Below are 22,656 nucleotides of genomic sequence, written 5' to 3'. Positions count from 1 at the left end.
TCAATTTTGATCCCTCATTATAATACATTTATCAGTATTAAATAGTTTTAATGCCTTACAATTTGTACTTGGGGAAGCTAAAGGTTAGATTTTCAAAATAATTCTATTGATTAATTGGCTTTGAACTTATCAATTAATCTGACTGAAATTACATTAAATTTAGCTCTTATAGTTCTGATTTTTTAAGGAGTTCTGGACACCGATGGCGGTAGTCAGGAAGGCCTTCCTGTAGCCGTCTGTCTTCCAGGGGACCCAGAGAAGCTTCTAACTGAAAACAGTAGTAGTAGTAGATGGTATATCGTCTCCATAAGTTCCAGAAGAGTTTCCAAAAAAGTGCAAGTGTTTTCTATTAGCTTATTAAGCTTTTTTTTAGTCCTTACTCTAATTCTACTACCACAATAAATTACTGCAGATAAGATCACAGTCTCTGCAAAACTTATAAAAGATATGCAGCATTTTGCTGCAAGAATTGAATGATCTAATGTATAATTTACCTAAGCTCCCCAAGATGGTTACTACTTCTTGCCCATAATTTCTCTTTGTGTAAAAAAGTTCAAAATACCAGGAGTTGACTCATTTATACAAACACAATCCTCTTACTGCAGCCAGGTTTCTGTGACACACAATTAATCTAATTATCGCAAATAAAGGCATTACCTAATGTTCAATAAATATTAAACTGGTTACATTTCTTGCTTAGTTAGAGAAGTGTTAATATTTCTGACATTTAAGATGTATTTCTCTCATTATTTTCTTACCTATTTGCAGAGCTTCCTGGGTTCTCCTAACTGATCGTTCTTTTTCACAAATGACCTTAAAATGAATGAATGTTTCTGGAAAAAAAAAACAAGCATTCCAACTGACTTGGCACCAGTGTATTTAAGCTTCTTGACCCAGGTTTGAGTAGAGAAAATTAATAATAAATTTAATCTTGTGTACCCATACAGAGCCAAAATATTTTTATTTTATTTTTTTTGGAAAAACCTTTGGCCCTGAAAAAAAATAACCCTTTTAGAACTCAATCAAGTTGTATTATTGTACCAACCTAGAAAAAAAAAATGTAACTTTGTCTCAAAACTCCCCAATGTAATATTATTAATGCCCCTGGTGAATGTATATAATACACCTCACTGGAATTATATATGTTTTTTAATGCACATTAAACCCCTGCTACTGTAATTTTATATATTTTTTATTGTTTTCTTTCACACTGTTGCCCAAACAACCTTGTGCTGTGCAACTGATTCTGTTAATAGCTTCAAGATTAGAACCAATTCTCAAACAGCTGCAAAAACCTTTATCCTTCACTAGAGGATGAAGGGCAACTGCTGCTCAAGGTTGTGGTTATACCAGAGCAATGCATCATTATTACAAAATTAATTACTTTTGTCTTTTACTTCAGCATCCTCAGCAATAGTGTTCTAACTGTATTCATAGGCACTGTGTTTTGAACAGTTATGTATAAATGTACATCATGCTTTAGATGAACATTAATTTCTGTACCTACATTTATTTTACAACTCTCGGTTACTTTTGAGTCTTTGAAAGATGTCAGGAAGGAGCAGAAATAGAGCAAGAAGCAGGCCGCTGGGACGAAGTGTTGTTTACAGACAGTGACAGGGATAAAGGACCTTTGCGTTCTGGTGCTGGGCCCCACAGCCTCAGGGGTGAGCTAGTGCTGCTTCTGTGGCTGATCTGGGAGCTACAGCATTATCAGCCACAGAGACAGACACACACATGTTCACACACATAGATAAAAAAAAAAATGCAAGTCCATGCAGGCCTGAAAAATTATTTGCACACACATGCAGGAAGCCTGGCAGTTTTCTGTCTGCACTTCTATTTTCCAAGGAATACCCCGTTTCTGTTTATTCAACCAACACTTATTTAAACTAGTTCTGCAGCAGTGGGGACATTGCTTAATAGTAGTGTACCAAAAACCATAAAATATGGGGTTGTATAAAAAGTTTGCTTACCATTTACACTCAACATTTATCTCGGTTACTATGCTCGGACCAATCTCGTAGTGTAAATGGGGCTATTGAGCTAACCTTTCTCACCGGGGTTCTTTGAAAATGGCAAAGGGTCGTAAGAGAAAAAGTGTCTACAAAGTGTATGAGAAGAAAAGAAAGACCTCAGAAGAGGCAGATATCAGACATGGGCAATGTGGAGTCAACAAGTCATCTCCATGTCATGTATTGGTTCTACCCAGCCAATTAACCAGGTGAGTCCAATCTTCACTGTGAATTAACCTGTGCAGATTGGACTCACCTGGTTAATTGGCTGGGTAGAACCAATACATGACATGGAGATGACTTGTTGACTCCACATTGCCCATGTCTGGCAGATATATCCTGGTATTCTTTGCCCAGAGAGCTCTCCTCACAAAAAACATTCACTGCCACAGCGGCCCGCTGTCGCTGCCCAACAGCAGCGACTAATAATAAAGGTGCCGCAGGCACCACGCAGTGAGGAGGAATTACATGACCAACAGGGAGCAAAAAGAGCGGGTAAAAGGTTGTGCATGTTCTTTTTTTTTTTTTTTTATTTGAAGGGGCACAAAATTCCTCCACAATACCTCCAAATGTGGTAATGTGTTGGTCTATGACAGCTTTTCTGGTCCTTGAATATTTGCTTTCCCGAATTCTGCTCTTTACCATAAAATCCTGATGGAGTATGTACCAACCATCAGTATGCAACCAAACTTTTTATAATAAATAACACCATAAAACATATCTGAACATTACGTTTTCTTTCATGCATATTCTTTTGAGATATAACACGTGTCACAAAAAAGGTTTTGCATGTTACTATTCTTGTTTTTCCAGCAATATCAATCCTGGAATATATCTACAAAACTATAAAAGTAATCGAGAAAGAGATTTATGAAACTAGTGTAAACCTGAAAAAGCAGAGAGCGTTCAGATTTGTGCAAAGCAAAAGGTGAGCTAGATAGAAAAAAAAAACAGCCATATTGCAATATTGACAAATTCTGTTTAATATTGTGTGATACTCTTCTCTTAAAATACAGTCTTTTCTGAGGTAGACTATTACAGTTTAAGAACATCATTATCATTTCAAAACAGACATCAAATAAAAAGACATGAAATAAATACTTTCATGTACAATATGCTGCAAAATGAGGTAGAAATGGTTACATAATGTACAATAACCAAAAGCACAAGAGCAAAGTTAATGCAGTGGGCAGATTTAAAATGGACAAATTAAATGCTTTTTTTGTTGGACAAACTGTTAGCAAAAAGAAGGAGATTTAATTCCTGTATAGTAGGTTATCCAAGCAATGTTGCTTGAGGCAGAACTGTTTTGGCGTTTTTTTTTTTTTTTAGCTGAAACAGTGGGAGTCATGTTGATTGATATGGCTGTACGGCAAGACTGAATCCACCAGCTGGTTAGGGAAGGCTGCTTTACAATATAGGATTGCTGGGCATCAATCAGTCCACTTCCACTCCGGAGAAATCAGAATAAGGGAAGAATAAGAGAAAGAGTAGGGGGTTGGGGAGCAGATTCAACACCACATGGTCACAGGAGCTTGTGGCCAGGGGCAATCCAGTCAAATGAGATTACATTCGGGGAGAAAGAAAGAGAATGATGAGCAAGGAAAGACAGAGGGTGGGAGGGAAGGAACGAATGTGACATATTACATCATCCTGAAACATACAAACCCTTCGCCATTAACTAGGTTTTTCCAGCTTCTAGAAGGAATGCTGTAGAAAGAGATATATTGCTGAATTGTCTATTCTGTGGCTTAATCCACACATTAGTACGTAAATATTCAACACCCACAAGTAAATTCTTAGTCTAAACTATTGGTTTGGGGTTAATGTTTCTATCCTTTTTAATTAAGCTAAGGGCTGAAATACTGACTGTAAGTGAAGTACTGTTGGTTCTTGGTTTAATTTTCGATGTAGAAATAAAATACTGAAACAATGAAAGCAGCAGACCTAATGCTGAGGTCAGAGTTCCTAGCATCATTGGTAAAGATGTGTAAAAAAAAAAACTTACAGTGACAAGATGCTTTGAAATCCAGAAGAAATCCTAACTGAACATAAGGAGAGAAAAAAGTCACACATTCAACAATATTAGAAAAATATTGCATGTGGTACTGTTGTTGGTTTCACTGCTGGCAATAGTTGGTGCCACTGCCGTTTGACAACAGAAAAAATATATTTGGCATTTGCTATAGTTTTTCAATTGAAATGTATAGCATTTACAAATTGGGCATAAACTGAAAGGAAACAAGCCAAAAACAGATTTCTAATAGGATTGCCCCGCATGTTATGCAATGCCAGACCAGAGTTGATAAAGGACAACTCCAGGTTAAAACTGGGACCCATATGGGCCCTTAGATATATAACCCAGTTTGCATTGATTATCCAGTTTGAGACATAGGCAAGTCCTACATAGGCAGCCACACTGATTTAGGCAGCATGATTTGTATTTAATCAAACCTAGTTGGTCCAATGTGAGCAACTACTTAGAAAATGATTGGGTTGAGCAAAATCCTTTTTGGCGTGTACATCCACATTTTGGATAGGTTTTAAACTTGGACTGCTATCTACAACTTAAAACTGATGAACAAATGTTCTCAAATTAATGTGTGTAACTTTATGCTACTGGAAAAATACGTTTTGGGGGTTTAAGGTTTTTTACACATCTTTACCAGGAGTACTAAAAACCATACCAGTGTGTGTTGGTTTTTGACAAGATAGGAAAATATTAAAGAAAGCATTTCCAAGATTTTGGAGCAGTTTGTCTAACAAAAGAACTATTTTCTGTTATCTACTTTTCTCAAAGACAATCATCACTTCACCATATACTACAATAAAAATAAACCATAGAAGAACTGAAATAAACAAAACATGTTTTATATATTCATATATATATTTATATAGTAATACATGGATTTATGGCATCAAATATCCTTTGAAATACCTGAATTACATTCATTGTTACTCTTTGTAGAATATTCAAGTTTCTCTGCTGAGGTACAAGCCCAGCTGCAGTGAGTTTTTCACAAGACTGTCACGGTCCTCCTCACTCCTCTATCTCATTCTCCTCTAAGACCCTAAGATTACATACATTCTTTATTTCATATTTCTGAGGTAAAGAAATTCTTCCTGAGCATTTCAAACAACATTTCATCATACAAGTAAAAAGGACGAAGAGAGGCAGGAAAATAAAAAGGTTGGGGGACAAAGGTGAATGTGCAGGTTTTGTTTTGTGGGTGAGAAAATGTACCTGTTCAGGAATGTGAATCATAAAACAGGTAGTGGGTTAATTGTACTATAATGTAAGCACAGTACATTTGGTGACTAGATGAGGGAGCATAAGAAGCTGTTCTGCAACAAAACATAAAAACATTGGAATACAACAACTGTATTCAAGGACAAATCAGCTCTAGAGTCACTTCTCCTGTGCTTGCTTTCTCAGAGAAGGTTTTTTGCATCATAGTTTGGTAAAAATCTACTGTGAACATTAACATGCTGTCACCTTTACTTTGTTAAGATGGGTCTGTTTAAAGAAATTATCAGTGCTTTACCTATCTATTTGGTTTTCCATGTTTTTGGTAAAAAAAAAAAAAAAAGGTTGCAGAAGTGTTACTAATCCTAAGCCCTTTGCACAACGATCCTGTTACTACATCCTTTGGTTGTACAATAACATGGCGGTGGATTGGTAATAAATAGGAACCTGAGAGTAACAGCCAAATGGGGGATTTTTCCAAAACCTGATTATCCATAATCTTGAACCTAGCAACAAATTACAGATTTTTTTCCTAGACCAAGGCTAATCAGGATCTTGGAGAGAATCTAAATACCTCTCAGATTTTCCCTGTTGGCTAAAGAAGTATTACACCTTCACCTCACTTTATCTTTGGGAAAACATCAAATATTGTCAGTCTTCTGGGCAAAACAAACGGTACACCATGTCAGGTTCCTGCCAGTGAAATTACTTTCTCAGCACTACCCCTACCCTCAAGATTCTCTGGATCTTTTGGCTGCATAATCAGTAATAAAGAAATAACAGCAAAATATACCCAAGGCTTTAAATGCCAATGCAAAAACAGAATTGTAGTGCAGTCCAAGTACTGTGACTAGCTGCTTTCTCAGTGGCTATACATTTTGCTCCACTCTATACAAGTATCCAAGTCCTTTGTGGTGGTGTGTGGACGCACCTTGCAAAAGGCATTCTCAAAATCTGTAAAGTTCAGAGGTTTTGGGGAGTTGGTGAGTCTATGCATGGCTCCAGGTGGGGAGGACGATGAGGAGAGCACTTGCTGGCTGAGCTGCAGCAGCTCCCACACTGAGAAGCCTTCGGTGCGCTGCAGTACAGCATTTAGCTCCCTCTCTGACAGGTTGAAGCCCTGCAGTGCCTGCAGCAGCACATGTTGACGAGTCGCTACATCTGGGAGGCCAACGTAATACTTCTTGGCAAAGCTTCGGTGAACCGCGTCCTGCAGGAGATCGGGCCTTCCGGTGGTGCACACAAGAATAACCAAACCTGTGGAGCCAACCCGGACTTTCTCTAGAGTTGTTAGCAGTATCTGCATCAGCCCCTCCTCCTCCATCGCCTCAACTTGACTGAGCAGTATCACCGAGGCTTGCTGTGCCCCTGCCACCTGCAGTAGAGAACCTAAAATGCGCTCTGCTTCAAGCTTTCCCTTTGAGGCCAGCATTGGTCCGCTCACAGTGTAGAAGGAAGCCCCCATCTGGGAGGCCAGCGAACGACTTAGTGTCTTCTTACCCCCTCCTCTGGGACCAAACAGCAGGAGAGTTCTGGGTGGCCGGATCACAGGACTTGGCCTTAATACGGGCCAAAGCAGGTCCTCCTCCAGGGCAGACTTGACATGATTGAGCCCAAACAGTTCAGTCCAGAGCAGATCTGGACGGCAATCTAACAATTCTCCGTTGATGAGCTCCAGCAGTCGGGGGTCTGGGCTCTTTAAAGCTTCAGCAGATGCTGTACATAGCGAATTATGTTTCAGTGACTGAGGGCGTTGTTGCTGCTGAGTGAAGCCTTGCTCTGTTACCCCGTTCTCCCCTGTCATGCCTGCAGGTGGACTGTATTCTCCACCAGTCCCAAACTGAGGAGATACCAGTGGCTGGGAGGAGGGCTTGTTTGCCTTGAATGTTTGAGGATCTGTGCTGCCTGAACTGCTAAATCCATTTCCTCTGGACTCTGTTTTGTCATTCACACGGTAGGGAGAGCTTCCTCCAGCCTTCAAGGCATCATAGTTGTATTTCCTGTACCGTGACCTATCCCCGCTGTCATCCTCCTCTACTCCCATTTCAAATGCCTTCCTTTTTAACGTGACTCCACTCTCAGATACTCCAAGGTTGGAGCTCTGGTAACTATATGAGCCTCCAACTACAGTGGGTCTTGTGGGGATGGGTGTCGGAGAAGGTAGACCAGAAGGGAGGTATGTTGTGGAAGGGTGACTGTAGCTTGTAGCAAGGCTAGTCTGGGGTGGGTATGTGCTTGGTGGGTAGTTATAAACAGCTGTGTTAGGGCTGTAGCTGGGCACCAAAGTGGCTGTGGGTTGCAGAGTGTGGAGGGAGGTGGGAGGAAGTGCTGCACTGGGCTGAGGACAGAACCCTGACGAAAGATAGGTGCCATTGTAGCTAGAGGGGTACTCAGTTGAACCACTGCAGGAGCTGCTGCCACTGTAGGCTGAGTCTGACAGATTGCTGTTGACTACTGACACGCTGTTCGGCCCAGGGGGGGCTGCAGACGTGGCAGTCTTGGAGCCTGAAAGACTCTCATGGCCTCCAGAAGCAACCAAAGGATAGGAAGCATCAGCGTTGTGGGTCAGTGGCCACGGTTCCAGTTCCGTCTTCTGGCCATTAAGGCCCCCAAAAGGCCCCGGCTCTGGGTATGTTCCCACTGTGGGAGGTCGGTCGTATGGAGAGTCTAGCACACCTGCATACTTCTCAGCATAGCGCTTCAAAAGGTTTGAGGCTGTGAGGGCAGAGATGTCATCATTGGCCCAGGCATAGTTGTAGGAGCTGCGTCCACGGCTGGAGTAGATTTCCGCCTTGTGGGCTGGAGAGGAGGTGGTGGAGGTAATGTCCAGGTGCTGCTCAGGCCACTGGCTGAGGGGCTGGGCATGCTCTGGGTTCCAGTGCATCTTTAACAGGCCTAGAAAGACAAACAAGACATATTATTATGCATACAAATATTGCAAAAATGTTATTGCTCGATTCTATTTTTAGAGGATGGATGGATGGATGGATGGATGGATGGATGGATGGATGGATGGATGGATGGATGGATGGATGGATGGATGGATGGATGGACTTCATTTCACTAGGGTTAATCTTATTATTAAAAAACCATTAGCTGTACAGACACAATACAAGCATATGTTTGTTTTAATACAGATTGTGAAATAGCAGTACATTGAGAAATCTGCTTGGAAAATGAATGACTTTTCTATTGGCTACATATTACAGCAACATTTTTCTCTCTTAATGTGCTGAGCTTTTAGCCTCTGTTGTAAAACATGCTGGATCTGAAAAAGGTTGAGCCGCTTTTGGAGTAAAGGATCTGTTCTCTGGAGGTACACAAAGAAACAGATGCTTACAATAATGCTTACAATGGTCATTGTGCAAAGATTTCGTCTTATTAAAACATGAAAAAACAAAGCGAGGAGTGGACAAAAAAGTGGATTAATTCAAAACATTCTATGATATAATGTAAATCAAAATATAAAATTTTTAAATGTTTTTAATTTTGTCTTGGACCACTACTCTGCACCAAACACTACAGGAATAACAGAAACCAGATTCAGCACATTCAAAAAAATAGTAGTTATAGATTAGAAATCCCTGGCACATCTCTGATAGGTGCATCTTTAGTATTTCTTTAATTATTTTGTTTAAAGTGACAGTTGATCAAAGCCTCCTCCTCTCAAAAAAACTTAAAACCAAGTAGTGAACCGTCAGAAAATGCATCTTTTCTCAGTGTGGCTGCCAAGTTTGGCAACACAGCAGTGTCAAATTTCCTAAAGTGGGAGGGGGAGCTAAAGGGGAGCCACAGGAAAACATAGGAAGCAGCAGAAAGAACGACCGAAAGTAAATCAGTTGTATGCATGTGTTGCTTTGCAGTTTCCCAGCCTATGACGGTGTACCGAAAAGACCCCTCAACTGTTCACCCTACCAGTAGCATCTGCAAGTCTCCCAGAGGAGCTATTGTTATCTCCTTGTCCATGTTGCTGTGAATGCCTGCTCTCCACCCCACACCCCCTCCTACCACCCACGGACCCACCCACCGTACATCAGCTCTTAGAATGGCTCGCTGGACACAAGGAGGAAAGTAAAGAAGGGTGTGTGGTGTGTGTGTGTGCATGGACAGTTGTTTAGAGAGAGTTAGAAAGAGAAAGGGGGTGTACTGGAAGAGAAGCATAGTGAGCTATTCATCAGCACAGGCTCCTGTGGGAACACTGGAGGGGGAATGACTGCTCCTCTGGCTGACTTAAGCAGGGTCCATGTCACTCGGAAAAAACAAACACATTTCTATAAATAATGTTTTCAATCGATGCATCTTTATTAGCTCTGCCTAGAAACAGAGAGATGGTAAAAAATATCCTTCAGTTCCTTGCTAATATTTCTAGTTCCCCAGCTTTGGGTTAGGCTGGGCTAGCCCTGTGTTCTGCTCAAGCATTAGCTTGACATTCCACACATAGCTTGGCATTATCAAACTGTCACAATTTACCCCGCGGTGAGAAATACCCCTGGAAGGAATTGAGAGGTAAAAAGGAAAATGGCATAAACCGTCATTGCTGCAGCTCTTTTGCTTTTCCTCCAGCAGCCGCCTGGTGATTCATTATTCATGGCTGTCTGTAGGTGCTGAACCAGGACTCTTATTGCTGTTTAAATCAAATCTCAATGGGCACAGCCTAAGATTTGGTTTCTCCTATCTCGCTGCTTAACTTTGACCTGGGTCTTTCCACACCTCCCCGTGTGTGTTTTCAGATTATGCCTGTTTATTCAGTCAGATGAGAGCAGCAGACCAGATGGCCGTTGGATTATCATGTCCTTCATATTCAAATCGACTGCCTTGAGTTCCCAATTGCAAAACCAGTTCAAGTGCTCTGCTAAGCTTTAGACAGCCCATACTGCTGCAAACCCACTGCAGCAAACTGTCACATTCTCACACAACTTCATTTGCCGTTGATACACTTCTCTGCAGTTTTTAGTTTTTCTTTTGAGGGGGTGTCTGACTTACAGGTTTTTGTCCAGGCCACAGAACCCATACATGTCCTCCAGGTCCTTCCCATCTGTAGTCAGACCAGTTTGTGAGGAGCCCCAATAATGGGGCCTGTTTGTGACAAAGATGGATGAGAGCCCAGGGGAGCTAATAAAACCTGCAGCGGGGAGGGAGGGATGGAAGAAGGCAGAGACAGAAGGAGAGGAGAACGAGTGGACAGCAGGCACTCTGTCCTTTCTGAGGGGACTATAGCAGACATTAGAGGACTCTGTAAAATGGGCTGACTGCTGTCTACTCCATCATCAGTGTAACACTAATACAGTGTTACATTACCCCCCAAGCCTGGCTCATGCTTACAGAAAAGAAAATTCACTATTATTATATTTTAAGTGTATTGTACTGCAACTCTGCACCATTCATCTTTGATGAACACAAAAGTATTTCGGCAGAGTTGAGCCCTTTCCATGTAATTAAATGCCGCCTTTTCGCAGATTCAGTTTTTTAGAGGAGAAAAGCCTGCAATGAACTGAGCAGGCTCTAATCTATGGTTCTGTCTACATCAGAGCCATCTCCCAGATTAATTCATTGGAGGGCTGGTAAGAAAGCTAAGATTAGAAGCAGGAAATCAGGACAACGTACGATGGCAGCAAACTCATTAGATCAACTTCGGTATATGCTTCTGTGCAATCAGAGATTCAGTAAATTACCAACAGAGAAAGGCAAACACAAAACTGGTAAATATTACTGCTTAGACTGCATTTTCTGCTGTAGTTACATCATCTTTTCCTACTACAAACTCATGAAGCTTCACCGACATGTCATGGGTTAGACATAAAAATGTGTATTAAGCGTAGACAGAGGCATTATAGTTCTTGAGAAGGTCGGAATCCAGAATGTATGGGAACAGACTTTCTCTTTCACTAATAAATGTACTTTCACAATATGATCAAATTGAGTCTTAAAAAGTTATTTTTTAAATACTGTTTACTTTGGAATTATGAACAAATCTTTACTATATTGAGTGATGGTCCTCTTTGGCTGCAAGAGGACTGATAAGAACCTTCTGTCGATGCATGCAAAACTTTCCACTCTTTGTATGTGTTTTCTTGGCCCCAGGAGGGACAGATGTTCCTCTGCTGACCGCCTTACTGTCTGTGCGGCCTTTGTGGTGGACAACCGTCCAGCAGACGTGCATGGATCGAACAATTCAGTTGGCCCTGAGACAAAGCCGAAAGGATCCTATTGTCAGGGGCCTGTCTAATTATGGAAATCTTATTAATCTATTCAGGACCGGTTCACTGACAGCTTTTGTGTCAGCCTGGGATTTATTGAGGGACCTGAGTGAGCTGCATGAGCTGCATCCTACAGCAAGAGTTTGAGATGAAGCACCTCTCTTTCACAATTTATCTTTAGGAGAGTTAAAAAAAATATATTAGTTTAATTCCAACTTCTTTCATGTGCAATCTGCTGTCTATATAGTCCCCAATCAACAGCTTATTGGACAAACATATGCAGTTTTTGTCCCATAAAGTAGGTATTACTCTCAACTCTGTTGTGATGTCCCATAAAACTATTATAGGTTTGAAGGAGAAAGTTATCTTGGCTTAAAGCTTTTAAATTGGAGGGACCCAGTAGTGTTTCATTGCCCCCCTGAGGTTACTTCCCCTTCTTCATTCCACTTGTATTTTCCATGCCTCGAGGAACCAAACAAACACAGATGCAACAAGCCTTCTGGGACTGTGCTCTATTAAAATGTGCCAATTGCAAAGGGGCTGCTTGTAAACGGCAGCACTTTAGATCAATTCAATCAGGGTCCTCTAGACTTTGAGCTGCACCTCCATCCAATGATAAAAGAAAACAACAACAAGGGCTCTATATCATATTTTTCCAACAAAACTCAGTAATTAGCAGAATAAGTCTTGAATAAAACAAGATGAAAATCAAGAAAATATAGTATAAAACTGCTGCAGAATAACAAATAAAGAATTGACTATTATGCTTACTGGAAAAATAGAGTGCTAAATCTTTTTGTTCTAATCCAATAAAACGGTTTGATGTGTTTATTATCATATGATTTATAAATTCAGTTTGGAAAACCAAAAAAGGAAAGATTGTTTTTTTTTTTTTTTTTTTTTTTTTTGTAAAACCTTTGACAATAAACAAAGTAAATACAAAAGGACCCCCCCCCACAGAACAGGCCTGTTTTACCTTCACCATTGTTAAGTATCAAAATCAGAATATTTTCTGTTTTTTATTGCAACGATAACAAATGCAGCACTGAAGAAGCTGATTACTAATTTTCATTGCAATATTTTTGTTCTTATTCTCCATGTCATGAGTGGTATTTGATTATTTATATTAGAAGCAGGCATATTGCTTTGGTTTACCATTATCTTTAAACTGACAAGATAATAACACTGTTAAACAATTTAAGTTGGCTTTAGAATATTAGATTTGATCAGCACAGCTTTAGCAATGGTACCCATAACAATTTACCTTAAATACAAACATTTCCTGATGTAGCAAGATTCATGACTGATAGGAACATAAAAGTCAAAACAATATAACTGTGCCGTTGTCTGTCTTATTTTCTTTCAACTTAACTGAGAAAGAAAATACCACACTATGATAAGAGGTAACAGCTATCTTACAAGAATATAAACTTTTAAACTTGAGAATGTTATGCAAAAATGAAAGCTTTGCCTAAAATTTTTTAAAGTTTCATTTGGAAAGGAGGAATCCTCTTGAGAAAAGAAGAAAAAGAACATAAAACATTCTTAAAGGAGGGCCCTGAAATAATTTAATTTTACACTAAACTCAAAATGGACATGTAAAGAATATTTTGACTCTTTAATTTTCAGTGCAAAAATCTTTGTATTACATTAATCAAACACTTTTTATGGGTTAGCTTTTCGCGTGTTTTCGCTGCTATTTAAATGATTATTCTTTAGTGATAAAGTGTTAGAGGCTGGAAAGCATTTTTACTATCACCCTAATCTTTAGCATCCCCCTAAGATTTTTTATCATATTTAAAAGGGGTTGACTGGGCCCCCTTAAAAATTTTCATTTATAAAGGCGCTTAATGAGCAATTGAAGGAACTCAAGTTTATTGTAGAAAAACAAGGGAGGTAAACAATGCATTCCAAAGCATTCTTTCATAACAAGTTTAGCATGCACATAAGGAGCACCCTGATTTTTTATGTTTCAGATCTTGATTTTTCATTAGAAGGCCCATAAGTCCTTTGTTTTCAAGTCCACAGTGATTTATGATACTAATATCAAACAGGACATTCTTCCTGGGCTGTATGCGTGACATACTGCCAGCCAGTCATAAAAGCACCAACCTGAGAGGCCAACTGCATTTTACAACATTATTGGGGGGTGGGGGTGGGGGGGTAAAAAATTGTCTTAAGGCTGTTTTACAATCTAATATGAAATACAGTTCATCTGCCTTATTATGAAATGGTGACTGTAAAAAACCCAATTACTGTTTTACACAAACATAATACAATGTTCAATTTGTTGACAGGTTTAACCAAAGAACAATTTGACATCATGCAGGAAATTTGAGCAAAAAGAATGTCAAGGGTGAGTTCTTGAGATAATTTTTTAATGACCTGAAGACGTGCATAACATGCAACTTTGACATCACAGATCACCTTATATCGTCCATAAATAAATGCACAGTGACGTGGGGAAATTATTATAAACCAAGTCAAAGACCTACTTTCACTCAAAGGAAACACAACCCACACTCTTACTTAGCCTCAGCTTGGCTCTCATGCTCTCTCTTTCATTGGCTTAGAAAGATGTAATAACAGCAGAGTGTAGGAGATCTGGTGTGGAGTTTTCACACCTGCTTCACTGAGTTTAAATGCAGATCACAAGTCCTGTCACAAGAGAAAAAAAAAACTTTGTCTCCTGCAGTGACATTGAGGGTCCTCTGTGTGTCTCCTCTCTGTTTCCAATCTCTGTACTTGAGATCTTTCTTTTGTGTCTCATGATGACAGTTGGACTTTGTCTATTTTATGCGTTCAAATCCTCCGGGAATGTTCCAGGCCAGCTGTCAGAAGAGTTTTGTCAATGTGCTAAGAAAATATCATTCAGCAGCAGGAGAAAAAAAACACCACAAAGTGCTTAGAAAATGAAAATTGAATGAAATTACATTTTACTTGTATGCTCTTAACAAATTCCCTCATAAGACACAGTAGTTAAAAATAAAAACAAAAAAGTTACTGTCAAAATAGCTTTATTTTCTCCGAACTGGATGAATAAGAAAAACAGCCAAATTATCTGATGATTTTTTTTTTTTTTTTTTATTCTGAAATTGTAAGCAGATAGGATGATGTAACAGGAAGGTTAGGTCCCATCTGAAAGAGCCGTCATTTGAACAGCACTTTTCTCACTACTCTCCAAAAGTAAAAAGCCTCGGGAATAATTGCTGGATGCGTCACTTCATGCTCGTAATTTTAGAAACAACTCCCCCCATCCCCCAAGCCAGCTAACGCACGTCCACAAATGGCAGTAGCCAAGTCCAGCCCACCCACCCCCTATCCCCTCTTCCCTTCAAGAGCAAAAAACACAGGGTCCCTATTTTCTGTGGCTGCAGGCTGGCTTTAGGTCATTGTGTCCACTAATATATCAAAGAACAGCTGTCCTTAAGGCTCTGTTATGACCAATCGCCCCCTCCATCTGTCTAACCCAACCAATCTCTCACTCTGTCGCTCCATGATATCCATCCAATCTTCCTCTGTTGTTGTTCTTCTGTTTTGTCTTTATTCCCTCAATTTCTTTCCAAAATAATCTGGGTAACCTCTCTGCATACAACCCTTAGATTAATGTGATTTACCAACTATGCTCAATACATTAAAGTCCTGCACATGCTGCAATTGCAGAATTTAGATCCCCTGAACTAAAACACCTAATGGCTGTAAGGTATTCTTGGAGCACCTTCGTTTACTAATTAGTTATGTTTGTGTGAAAAAAATGCATTGCACTGTCAAGCTCTGAATTTCTGCTGCCTCAGGAATCCGGTGAGGTGCAGCCATCCAAGTGATCCTCAACCCCCCTGCCTCTTAATTGGAGCCTTAATGGGAGCGGAGGTCTTCTTAATGAGCTGATAAACCCCTTGAGAAATAAAGCACTGGGCCCTTGGACTCACAAAAGCCTGGGTCCCTAAAAACATCTTTTTTTCCACCTGAACTATGCACAAAACAACATGCCCACATTCACACACTGGAGAATAATTAGAGCCAATTCACACCCACACTAATGATCCTTGCTCTTATTCACACACAGTTTAGCAGGCTGTGTGTTTACTCAAAGACCTCACAGGGCGTTCCACTGCAACACTCATACCACTCTGCCAACAAAGGGGATATATTCTGCCGTGGCACTTAAGCAAGCTCTTTGAGGGACCATGGGATGAAATCAACAGCCCTAAAAATTCGACTTGCTCACAAGGACCAAAGAAAAAACATAAAAGTAGAGCAAGAGAGAGAGAAGACAGGGGTCAGTCAGAGGAGAGCATTAAAAACTGCCAGACTGGACTCTTGTGTGTAGCCATTCTCTGTGCATGTGTGGTGCTTTAAAATAAAAGGTATCACTCCACCAGCGGGGGCCCCCAGCAACAAGAGTTAGGGCACTCCTGGGTTGCCGGCCTGGGACTGATTTAGGAGCGTGTTTGAAGTGCAGATTACAGATTTCTGCACCAAATCCCTCTAGGAGTATCCATGGCCCCTGCAATCTCTCTCAGGTTTCTTCTCAGGTCCAGCAATAGTGGTTTCACCCAGCCTAAGGTATTCTCGACAGGATTAGACATGGACCAAGGGTGTGTTGTGCACAAATGATTTTGTCATATACAACCATGCATATCATTATACTCTATATGCAGGAACATAAAGGCTAACTACAAGTGTAGCAGGCGGAAGCAGGAATTCTCAACATTCCCATAAAGGGGGATTCCAGCATGGAGGTGAGAGTCTTCACATGCTCTGCACACATACAAAGTCTTCTTCAATTATTACTCCAGGCTTTAACTGAGAGCTGCAGTGTCACCTGCGAGCACATGGGTGAGTTTGTGTGCCACTAGTCTGAGAGTAAACAGTGTGACTACCTGACACTGCTCTGCGTACCCATGTGAAACTCCTTACTGCAAAAACACACTAGTATGCTGTTCTGAAATGACCTGGACAACAGAGCTATGCTGTACATGGGAAACTGCTAAGGAGAGGAGACCACTACACTAAGTCATAAATGGCTCCAACCCCCCACCACGCACACACACAATAGTTTGGATGATACCTATTAACCAGCAATGAGGAGTCTGAACGCAGACTAAGTTTTCCACCATCCGACTCTTACATTCTTGGACCTGCTGTCATGGAGCAGCAAACCTTTTTAGTCAAAATGGAAACATTTAGATCAAGACAAAAAAATTTAAAAAATGCTTCAGATTATAAATTTATGTTGGTGACTTTTTTTCCAAGGGTTTAAGAGGACTTGGAGTACTTTTAGTGCCTTCCGCCTGCTGCTTCAACATTGCTTCTGATACATGGTAAAAACTCACAAGATTTCCATCGTAAGTTAGCTGAACAGATTTTAAAAAGATCAAATTTTGTTGAGGTAATGATCAGAAGTTGTCCATACAACTGACCCTCTGGGAACTTGATTTCAGTGCTTTAACAGTGCCCACAAGAGGTCAGGTAATTATTAACCCAATTAATCATACAGTAGGTCATGCTATCAGTTTCACTTTTAGCGCTAAGCATCTTCCATGCCAGGGTGAGCAAAGCATTGACATAGTGCAGTGTGAGATTTAGTAATGTTTATATCACAGGGGTGGGCGGGTTCCAGTTCTTAAGGGCCTGTATCCTGCAGTTAGATGTGTCCTTGATCCAACACACCTGAATCAAGCAATTAGATGACTGAAAGGATTCTGACCGCATGCTGAGGTGGTAATTCAGCCATTTGATTCATGTGTTTTGGATCAAGGACAAATCTAAAAGTTGCAGGATACAGGCCCTCAAGAACTAGAATGGCCCAGCCCCGTTCGAATGGGTCACTTCTGCAATATTAGAGTCACAGTTGTATAGTTCTAAAGCAGCGGTGCTGCTTTGACACTAACATGGCAAAATTTGCAAACATGACTGGAATGAGCTTGGCAGCCTGACTTACCTCATGAAAGGTTTGTATATGATGCAGTATTAAGGTATAAGGCAAGGTGAACCTGGACTGTCTTTTTCAACGGCAGAATTTACCATATGTCTGCATCCCAGCAAATGGACTAAAACTTAATCAGATTTTGAATACAAACTATTTAAAAACTTATAGATTTATGTAAGTTATTAGATTTTTCATCATACTGTTTTGAATAATTTAGTGAATGACATCCCATAAACAGCAATGGAGTAACTATCATAGGGTGACACAGCATTCCCCTTCCCCCACAGGTTGCTGCATATGGCTTTTGCGTGAAGTTGTAGGGCTAGTACACTTGTATCTTGCTTACAAGCTCAACTTCTTGGTAGTATTTTATATTAAGTTTTAAGTAGTGGAAATAATGTAATTCAAGACTTCATTAGTAGCAGAAAGTGTAACTGGTGATTTTCCTTTTGTATGAAAGGAAATTAGAGGATGCTCTATCAGTCTGATTATTAATTTTTCATCAAAATTATTTAACCATGAGAATCTGCTACCACCACTGTTTTTCTGTTGATTGATGCATTTGTAAGCTGAAATTGTGGAAGATACCGATTTTTAATGACTTTTTGAACCCAAAATAACATCTAAATTTTAAGGATTTGACCTGCCAATCATCTGGATGTATTGACATGTACTCAAAATGCTGATTGAGAGAATATTGGCCAGCTACACTTCCAAACAGATTAACTGGTGCATCTCCAATGTAAGTAACTATCAAACATCTGCCAATGATGTTTCAGTCAAGCGTTTTTTTGATTCACATTTGCCTACGCTGGAACTCATTTTTAACAAGCCAAAGGAACAAAGAGATGTTCCTAATATCAAATTGAAGTCATACTTTTTAAATTAACCCTTCTGTTTGATTTCTCCTTCCTTTCTTGTAACTGTCATGCCAATAATGGTCCATTGAGGCGAGAAAGAGAGCTGGGAAAAAGGGGCTCTTGAGGACGAGTCCACAGAGGCAGGCCCCTGCTGGCTGCCAAACAATGAAGTTTTGGAGAGTTGGAGCACTGGACTCCCATGAGGCCTGGAGTGAGGTGCCCACAGGGGGAGCAGTGGTACTGGATACGTCAGTTATTAAGTCAGTATTGTGGGTAGAAAGGGGAGAAAAGTCAAGGGAAAGCAGTAGTAATTGTGTGCAATTTTAAATTTTGAATTGCTATATCGGGGCAATTATACTTGCCTAGCTAAGGAGTTTCTGCAGCTTCAACCATCATCCTTTCATTCTCAGGCCACTACTGTTTTCTTTACCACCTATTAATGAAACATTCATTGCTCAAGGTTTAGCGTTTCCTCTCTGCATGTCAAAGAAAAATACAGTCCCTGGTTCGAGGCCCACGTTTAGTTACTAGTGCATCTGTCGCTCTGTTTACACACGTGTCCACTCCGAGTTATTTTTGCAGTGAGAACTCAGTGATTTAGGCAAAGTCCAACTTAGTCAAGTGTGCCTCTATGGTGTGTAGTAAAGACAAGGTAAAAAAATGTCCTACTTACTATAAGGGACAATAGGACTCAGCATTCTGTGGAGCTGGTCTCTGTAAGGAGGAATGATGTTTCATAAATGCCAGCCAAGGTTAGCGCTGGTCCGGTTGTGGTCCATCACTGGCATGAGTATGCACCGACAGCACAACAACCCTGTGAGAGACAGGAGAAGGAAAAACAAAAAACAGAAAGAGATGAGGCAGAATTCCCTGCTGCTACAAAATGCTTTAACAAATGTTACCCAACCAGATGAGTCCCAACACACCGAACCAGAGAATGATAGAGTTACAGACCAACCTGAGAACCCCATCAGTGTAACAAAACCAGAATTCACACTCACCCACTCACACACAGCCGGCCAAATTCAAACACACAAAGGCATTCATTACAGACCAGCATTAAGCTGATTGTGGAGCTGTGTCCAGTCTCTAAAGAGGGTTTTCTAGTCTCACAAAAAGACCCATGCATACCATTGCTTCATGCGCTGGGGCAATAAAGACTGCATTCTTGGGACAACAAATACTTTGAAGCTCCATATTCCAAATGCAGACAAAAGGTATTTCCTAATGAGTTTCACATGTCAGCTCATCTGATAAATAATATATCTGGGATTAAGTTTTATGACAGGATAGATTATACCTTTTAGAAGCGGAGAAAAAATACTTTGATCTACTTTAAAGGCTAAGTCAGCATATATTGTGTGAAATATTTGTTTTCCCTTGTATCATTTTGTTAAAGCATAGGTTTAGTAAGCAGGTTACTATTTATGTTTTAATTGCTGAATTCTGTTATAAATCAATAGAAGGCTGGCAATGTTTTGTTATCTTTGCATAGAAAAAAATGCATTTTATACTAGAAATAGAAACAAGTAAAACATTTCTAAATGTTCACTTCACATCCACATGGACAATTCTATAAATATACAGACCATTTATTTCCTACATTCCAAGAACTTTCTCAGACCACATTAAAAACATTGTAAAAAAAAAATTATTTACATTCCTTCATTCATATGAAGGTAATATTGTGCAATGACCACCTCAGCTCATCTCTAGACACCAACAGGCTTTACTCAGGCAACAACAAACCCCTCCACTTTGAACTGACAGCCAACTTTTACCACTCACAGCCCAGAATAACAGTCTGAGCTGCAGCGACAAACCACATCTTCCACTTCAAACAAACAGAGACGCTTGGCAGGAAGAAGATCCTATTTGCAAGGGAGAAGAACCGTCTAATGACCAGTGACCAAAGAGAGGACAGAGCTGCTTCATAAGGGTTTGATTCAAACCACACAGCAGGAAGAGCAGCTGGCCATGACAGCAAATCAACATAGAGATGCAAAGAAGACAGGGCCTTACCTATTCAAGCCTGCATGTCCTCCATCAGATCTGAAAACACTAGGATAATCCCTGGAGCTGACCGGACTAGAGTGTGCACTGCTATGCTTTTTTTTCCACATATGGGACACAACTCTGCTCTTTCCCTCCCTCCCTATCTCTCTCCCTCTCTCTCTCTCTCTCTCTCTGCTTCTCTCTGGCCAGTGACAACAGAGGTAGCACTCAGCTCCCATCCCCCATAGATCTCCCATCCCCCTCCCCTTCTTCTCTCTCTTTATGCTAAAAGTATTTAAGTAGGAAGAGGGAGAGAGAAGGAGGGGAGGGCAGCAAGGAGGGTGTGTACTGACCAATCATTTTCAGATGGAGAGAGAGGAGGGCACGGTACACTGAAGTGTTGACTGGTTTTTGGGTTGATAATGCATATTTGTGGATTAGATTGAAATATTAACAGATCTCTGTGGAAACTTTTATCTCTTTACAAAAACTAATTGAAGTTTCAAGTCTTCAGAGTTGAAAGTAATCACCATGCAAAACAAAGAATGTCACAACTCCAGTTGGCTAATGTTGTTAGTCTGTCTGGCAGCTTTAAAGATGAATTTAAAGATTCCACACATTTTAGGCAAGACAATAACAGATGAAAAACAAGAAAAGGGGGTTTGGCAAGCAGGACACAGTTTGTAGGTGCAGATAAACAGCTGCTTAAAACACACATGGGCCTGTCAGGTTTGGTGTAGAAGGGTCTGAGTGCAAGCACAATGAGCATGCTGCATGAAAGAAAATGGTTGAGAGTTCAGCAAGGAATGGTTAAAACAGCGAGGCAAATGTTGCATCTCATTTGTACTCAGAAGCCTGAATTTAATTTGGAACACACCCATTCCATTATTCCCTAAACTTGTATTTGAGAAACTGGACTGACATGATCTCAAAGGAAAATGAGTTCCAGTTTTCAGTTTGTGGACTGTCATATTCTACATGGATACTACGACAGCCCCCATTACAGCCATTGCAATGACGAAAGTAAGGCTCTGCACGTATACACACCATTGAAACATTTCAGTCATTCCACCTGAATGACTGACTGCCTCATACAATAAAAAAAAAAGATAAATAATAAAAAAAAACTACAAGCACTGAAAGTTGGAAAGTTTTACTACTTTTGACGCTATTAGCAAACATCTTGGGCATCTTGGAAGTAAGGTACCATACTGTTGCACCAACTTCCCGTCTAGTAATTCTACCTTTCAGAGGCCTTCCAGGTAAAATCTTCAACTTAGAAATTCAAAATTTCAGAGGAGAAATGGAATGCATCAAAAGACCATATTCAACGTCAACATTCTGCCTTCTCAATGTTAATGTTTTAGCAGTGCTTTCTTAGTAATATGACTCCCTCAGTCTTTTATGTATCATTTTTACTGATCATAGACAGATGTGTTTCTACAATGTGGAGAAAGTTAAGTATAGAACTGCCCCAAACAACAGATCAGAAAGGTAAATCAGGCAGCAGAATAACAAATTATAGTATGTAGTGTTTTTACTCTATATTCAGTTGACCTCTAAATGTTGCAGCAGACTGAGCAGACAGTAAATAACATTAATATAATATAGCTTCTTTACCCACCAGAAGTCTCACTTTAGCATTAATTATAAATGTGTTGGTTAGCATGTTTGTTTTCTATCAGTTACGTAACTTAAGATGGTCACACTGCAAAAAATATAAATCTCAATAAGTTATTTTTTCTTAAAATAAGTGTGTTTTTCCTTGATTTGAGGAGGTAAGTAAGACACTTTGCCAATGGAACAAGACAATTTCCTTTTAAAATAAGAAAAAACTATTTTATCGTCTTATTTCAAGTAAATATTATCTAACTATCTTATTTTAAGAGTAAAAATACTCATTCCATTGGCAAATCATCTTATTTACCTGCTCAAATTAAGGCTAAATATACTTAATTTAAGCAATTTTTTACTTATTTCTGGATTGTTTTTGCAGTGCAGAGTGGTAAGAAATGATATTCAAGATTCAGGTAAGAGCAACATTAGACTTAGACTCAACTTAATTTATCCCTCGGGATTACTCCTTCAGGGAAATTCTGGTTCAAGTAGCTTAGATAGAGTACAAAGAGCAGAGTTAAAGCAAGATGCCATTAGAGACAAAAATACAACAGACAATATAAAAAGAGTGTATATAGTGTTGAACAAAAGAGCATAAGAATAGTTGTAATGTCCTGAAATATGTTTCCTTCACTGAAAAAATACTGCAACCGCTTTTGGCATTTACTTTAATGCAATTATTGTATGTCCTACCCTGCTAAAATGAAACAACTGTGTTAAAGTAACTAAATGTAATTACGTAAGTAAATGCCCAAAACAGTTGCATTATGTTTTTCAGTGTTTTGATATAAAA

At 39.8% G+C, this 22,656-nt stretch overlaps 1 protein-coding gene across 1 annotated transcript; it reads right to left on the bottom strand.

The window, feature by feature from the left end:
- Window positions 1-3,290: 3,290 nt before the first annotated feature.
- Window positions 3,291-20,412, bottom strand: si:dkey-157g16.6 (uncharacterized protein LOC561837 homolog). The gene is made up of 3 exons (XM_038283021.1): window positions 20,274-20,412; window positions 18,925-19,065; window positions 3,291-8,157 (listed from the first exon to the last, which is right to left on the bottom strand). Exons 2-3 carry the CDS (start codon window positions 18,947-18,949, stop codon window positions 6,125-6,127), a joined length of 2,058 nt encoding a protein of 685 aa, XP_038138949.1. The 5' UTR covers window positions 18,950-19,065; window positions 20,274-20,412; the 3' UTR covers window positions 3,291-6,124.
- Between the last annotated feature and the right edge of the window lie 2,244 nt (window positions 20,413-22,656).

This window comes from Cyprinodon tularosa, unplaced genomic scaffold (genome assembly GCF_016077235.1).
Source record: "Cyprinodon tularosa strain WSP-4 unplaced genomic scaffold, ASM1607723v1 ctg19, whole genome shotgun sequence".
NCBI lineage: Eukaryota > Metazoa > Chordata > Actinopteri > Cyprinodontiformes > Cyprinodontidae > Cyprinodon > Cyprinodon tularosa.
Note: the sequence above shows the minus strand (reverse complement) of the source record. Positions and strands in the feature narration are given on the sequence as shown.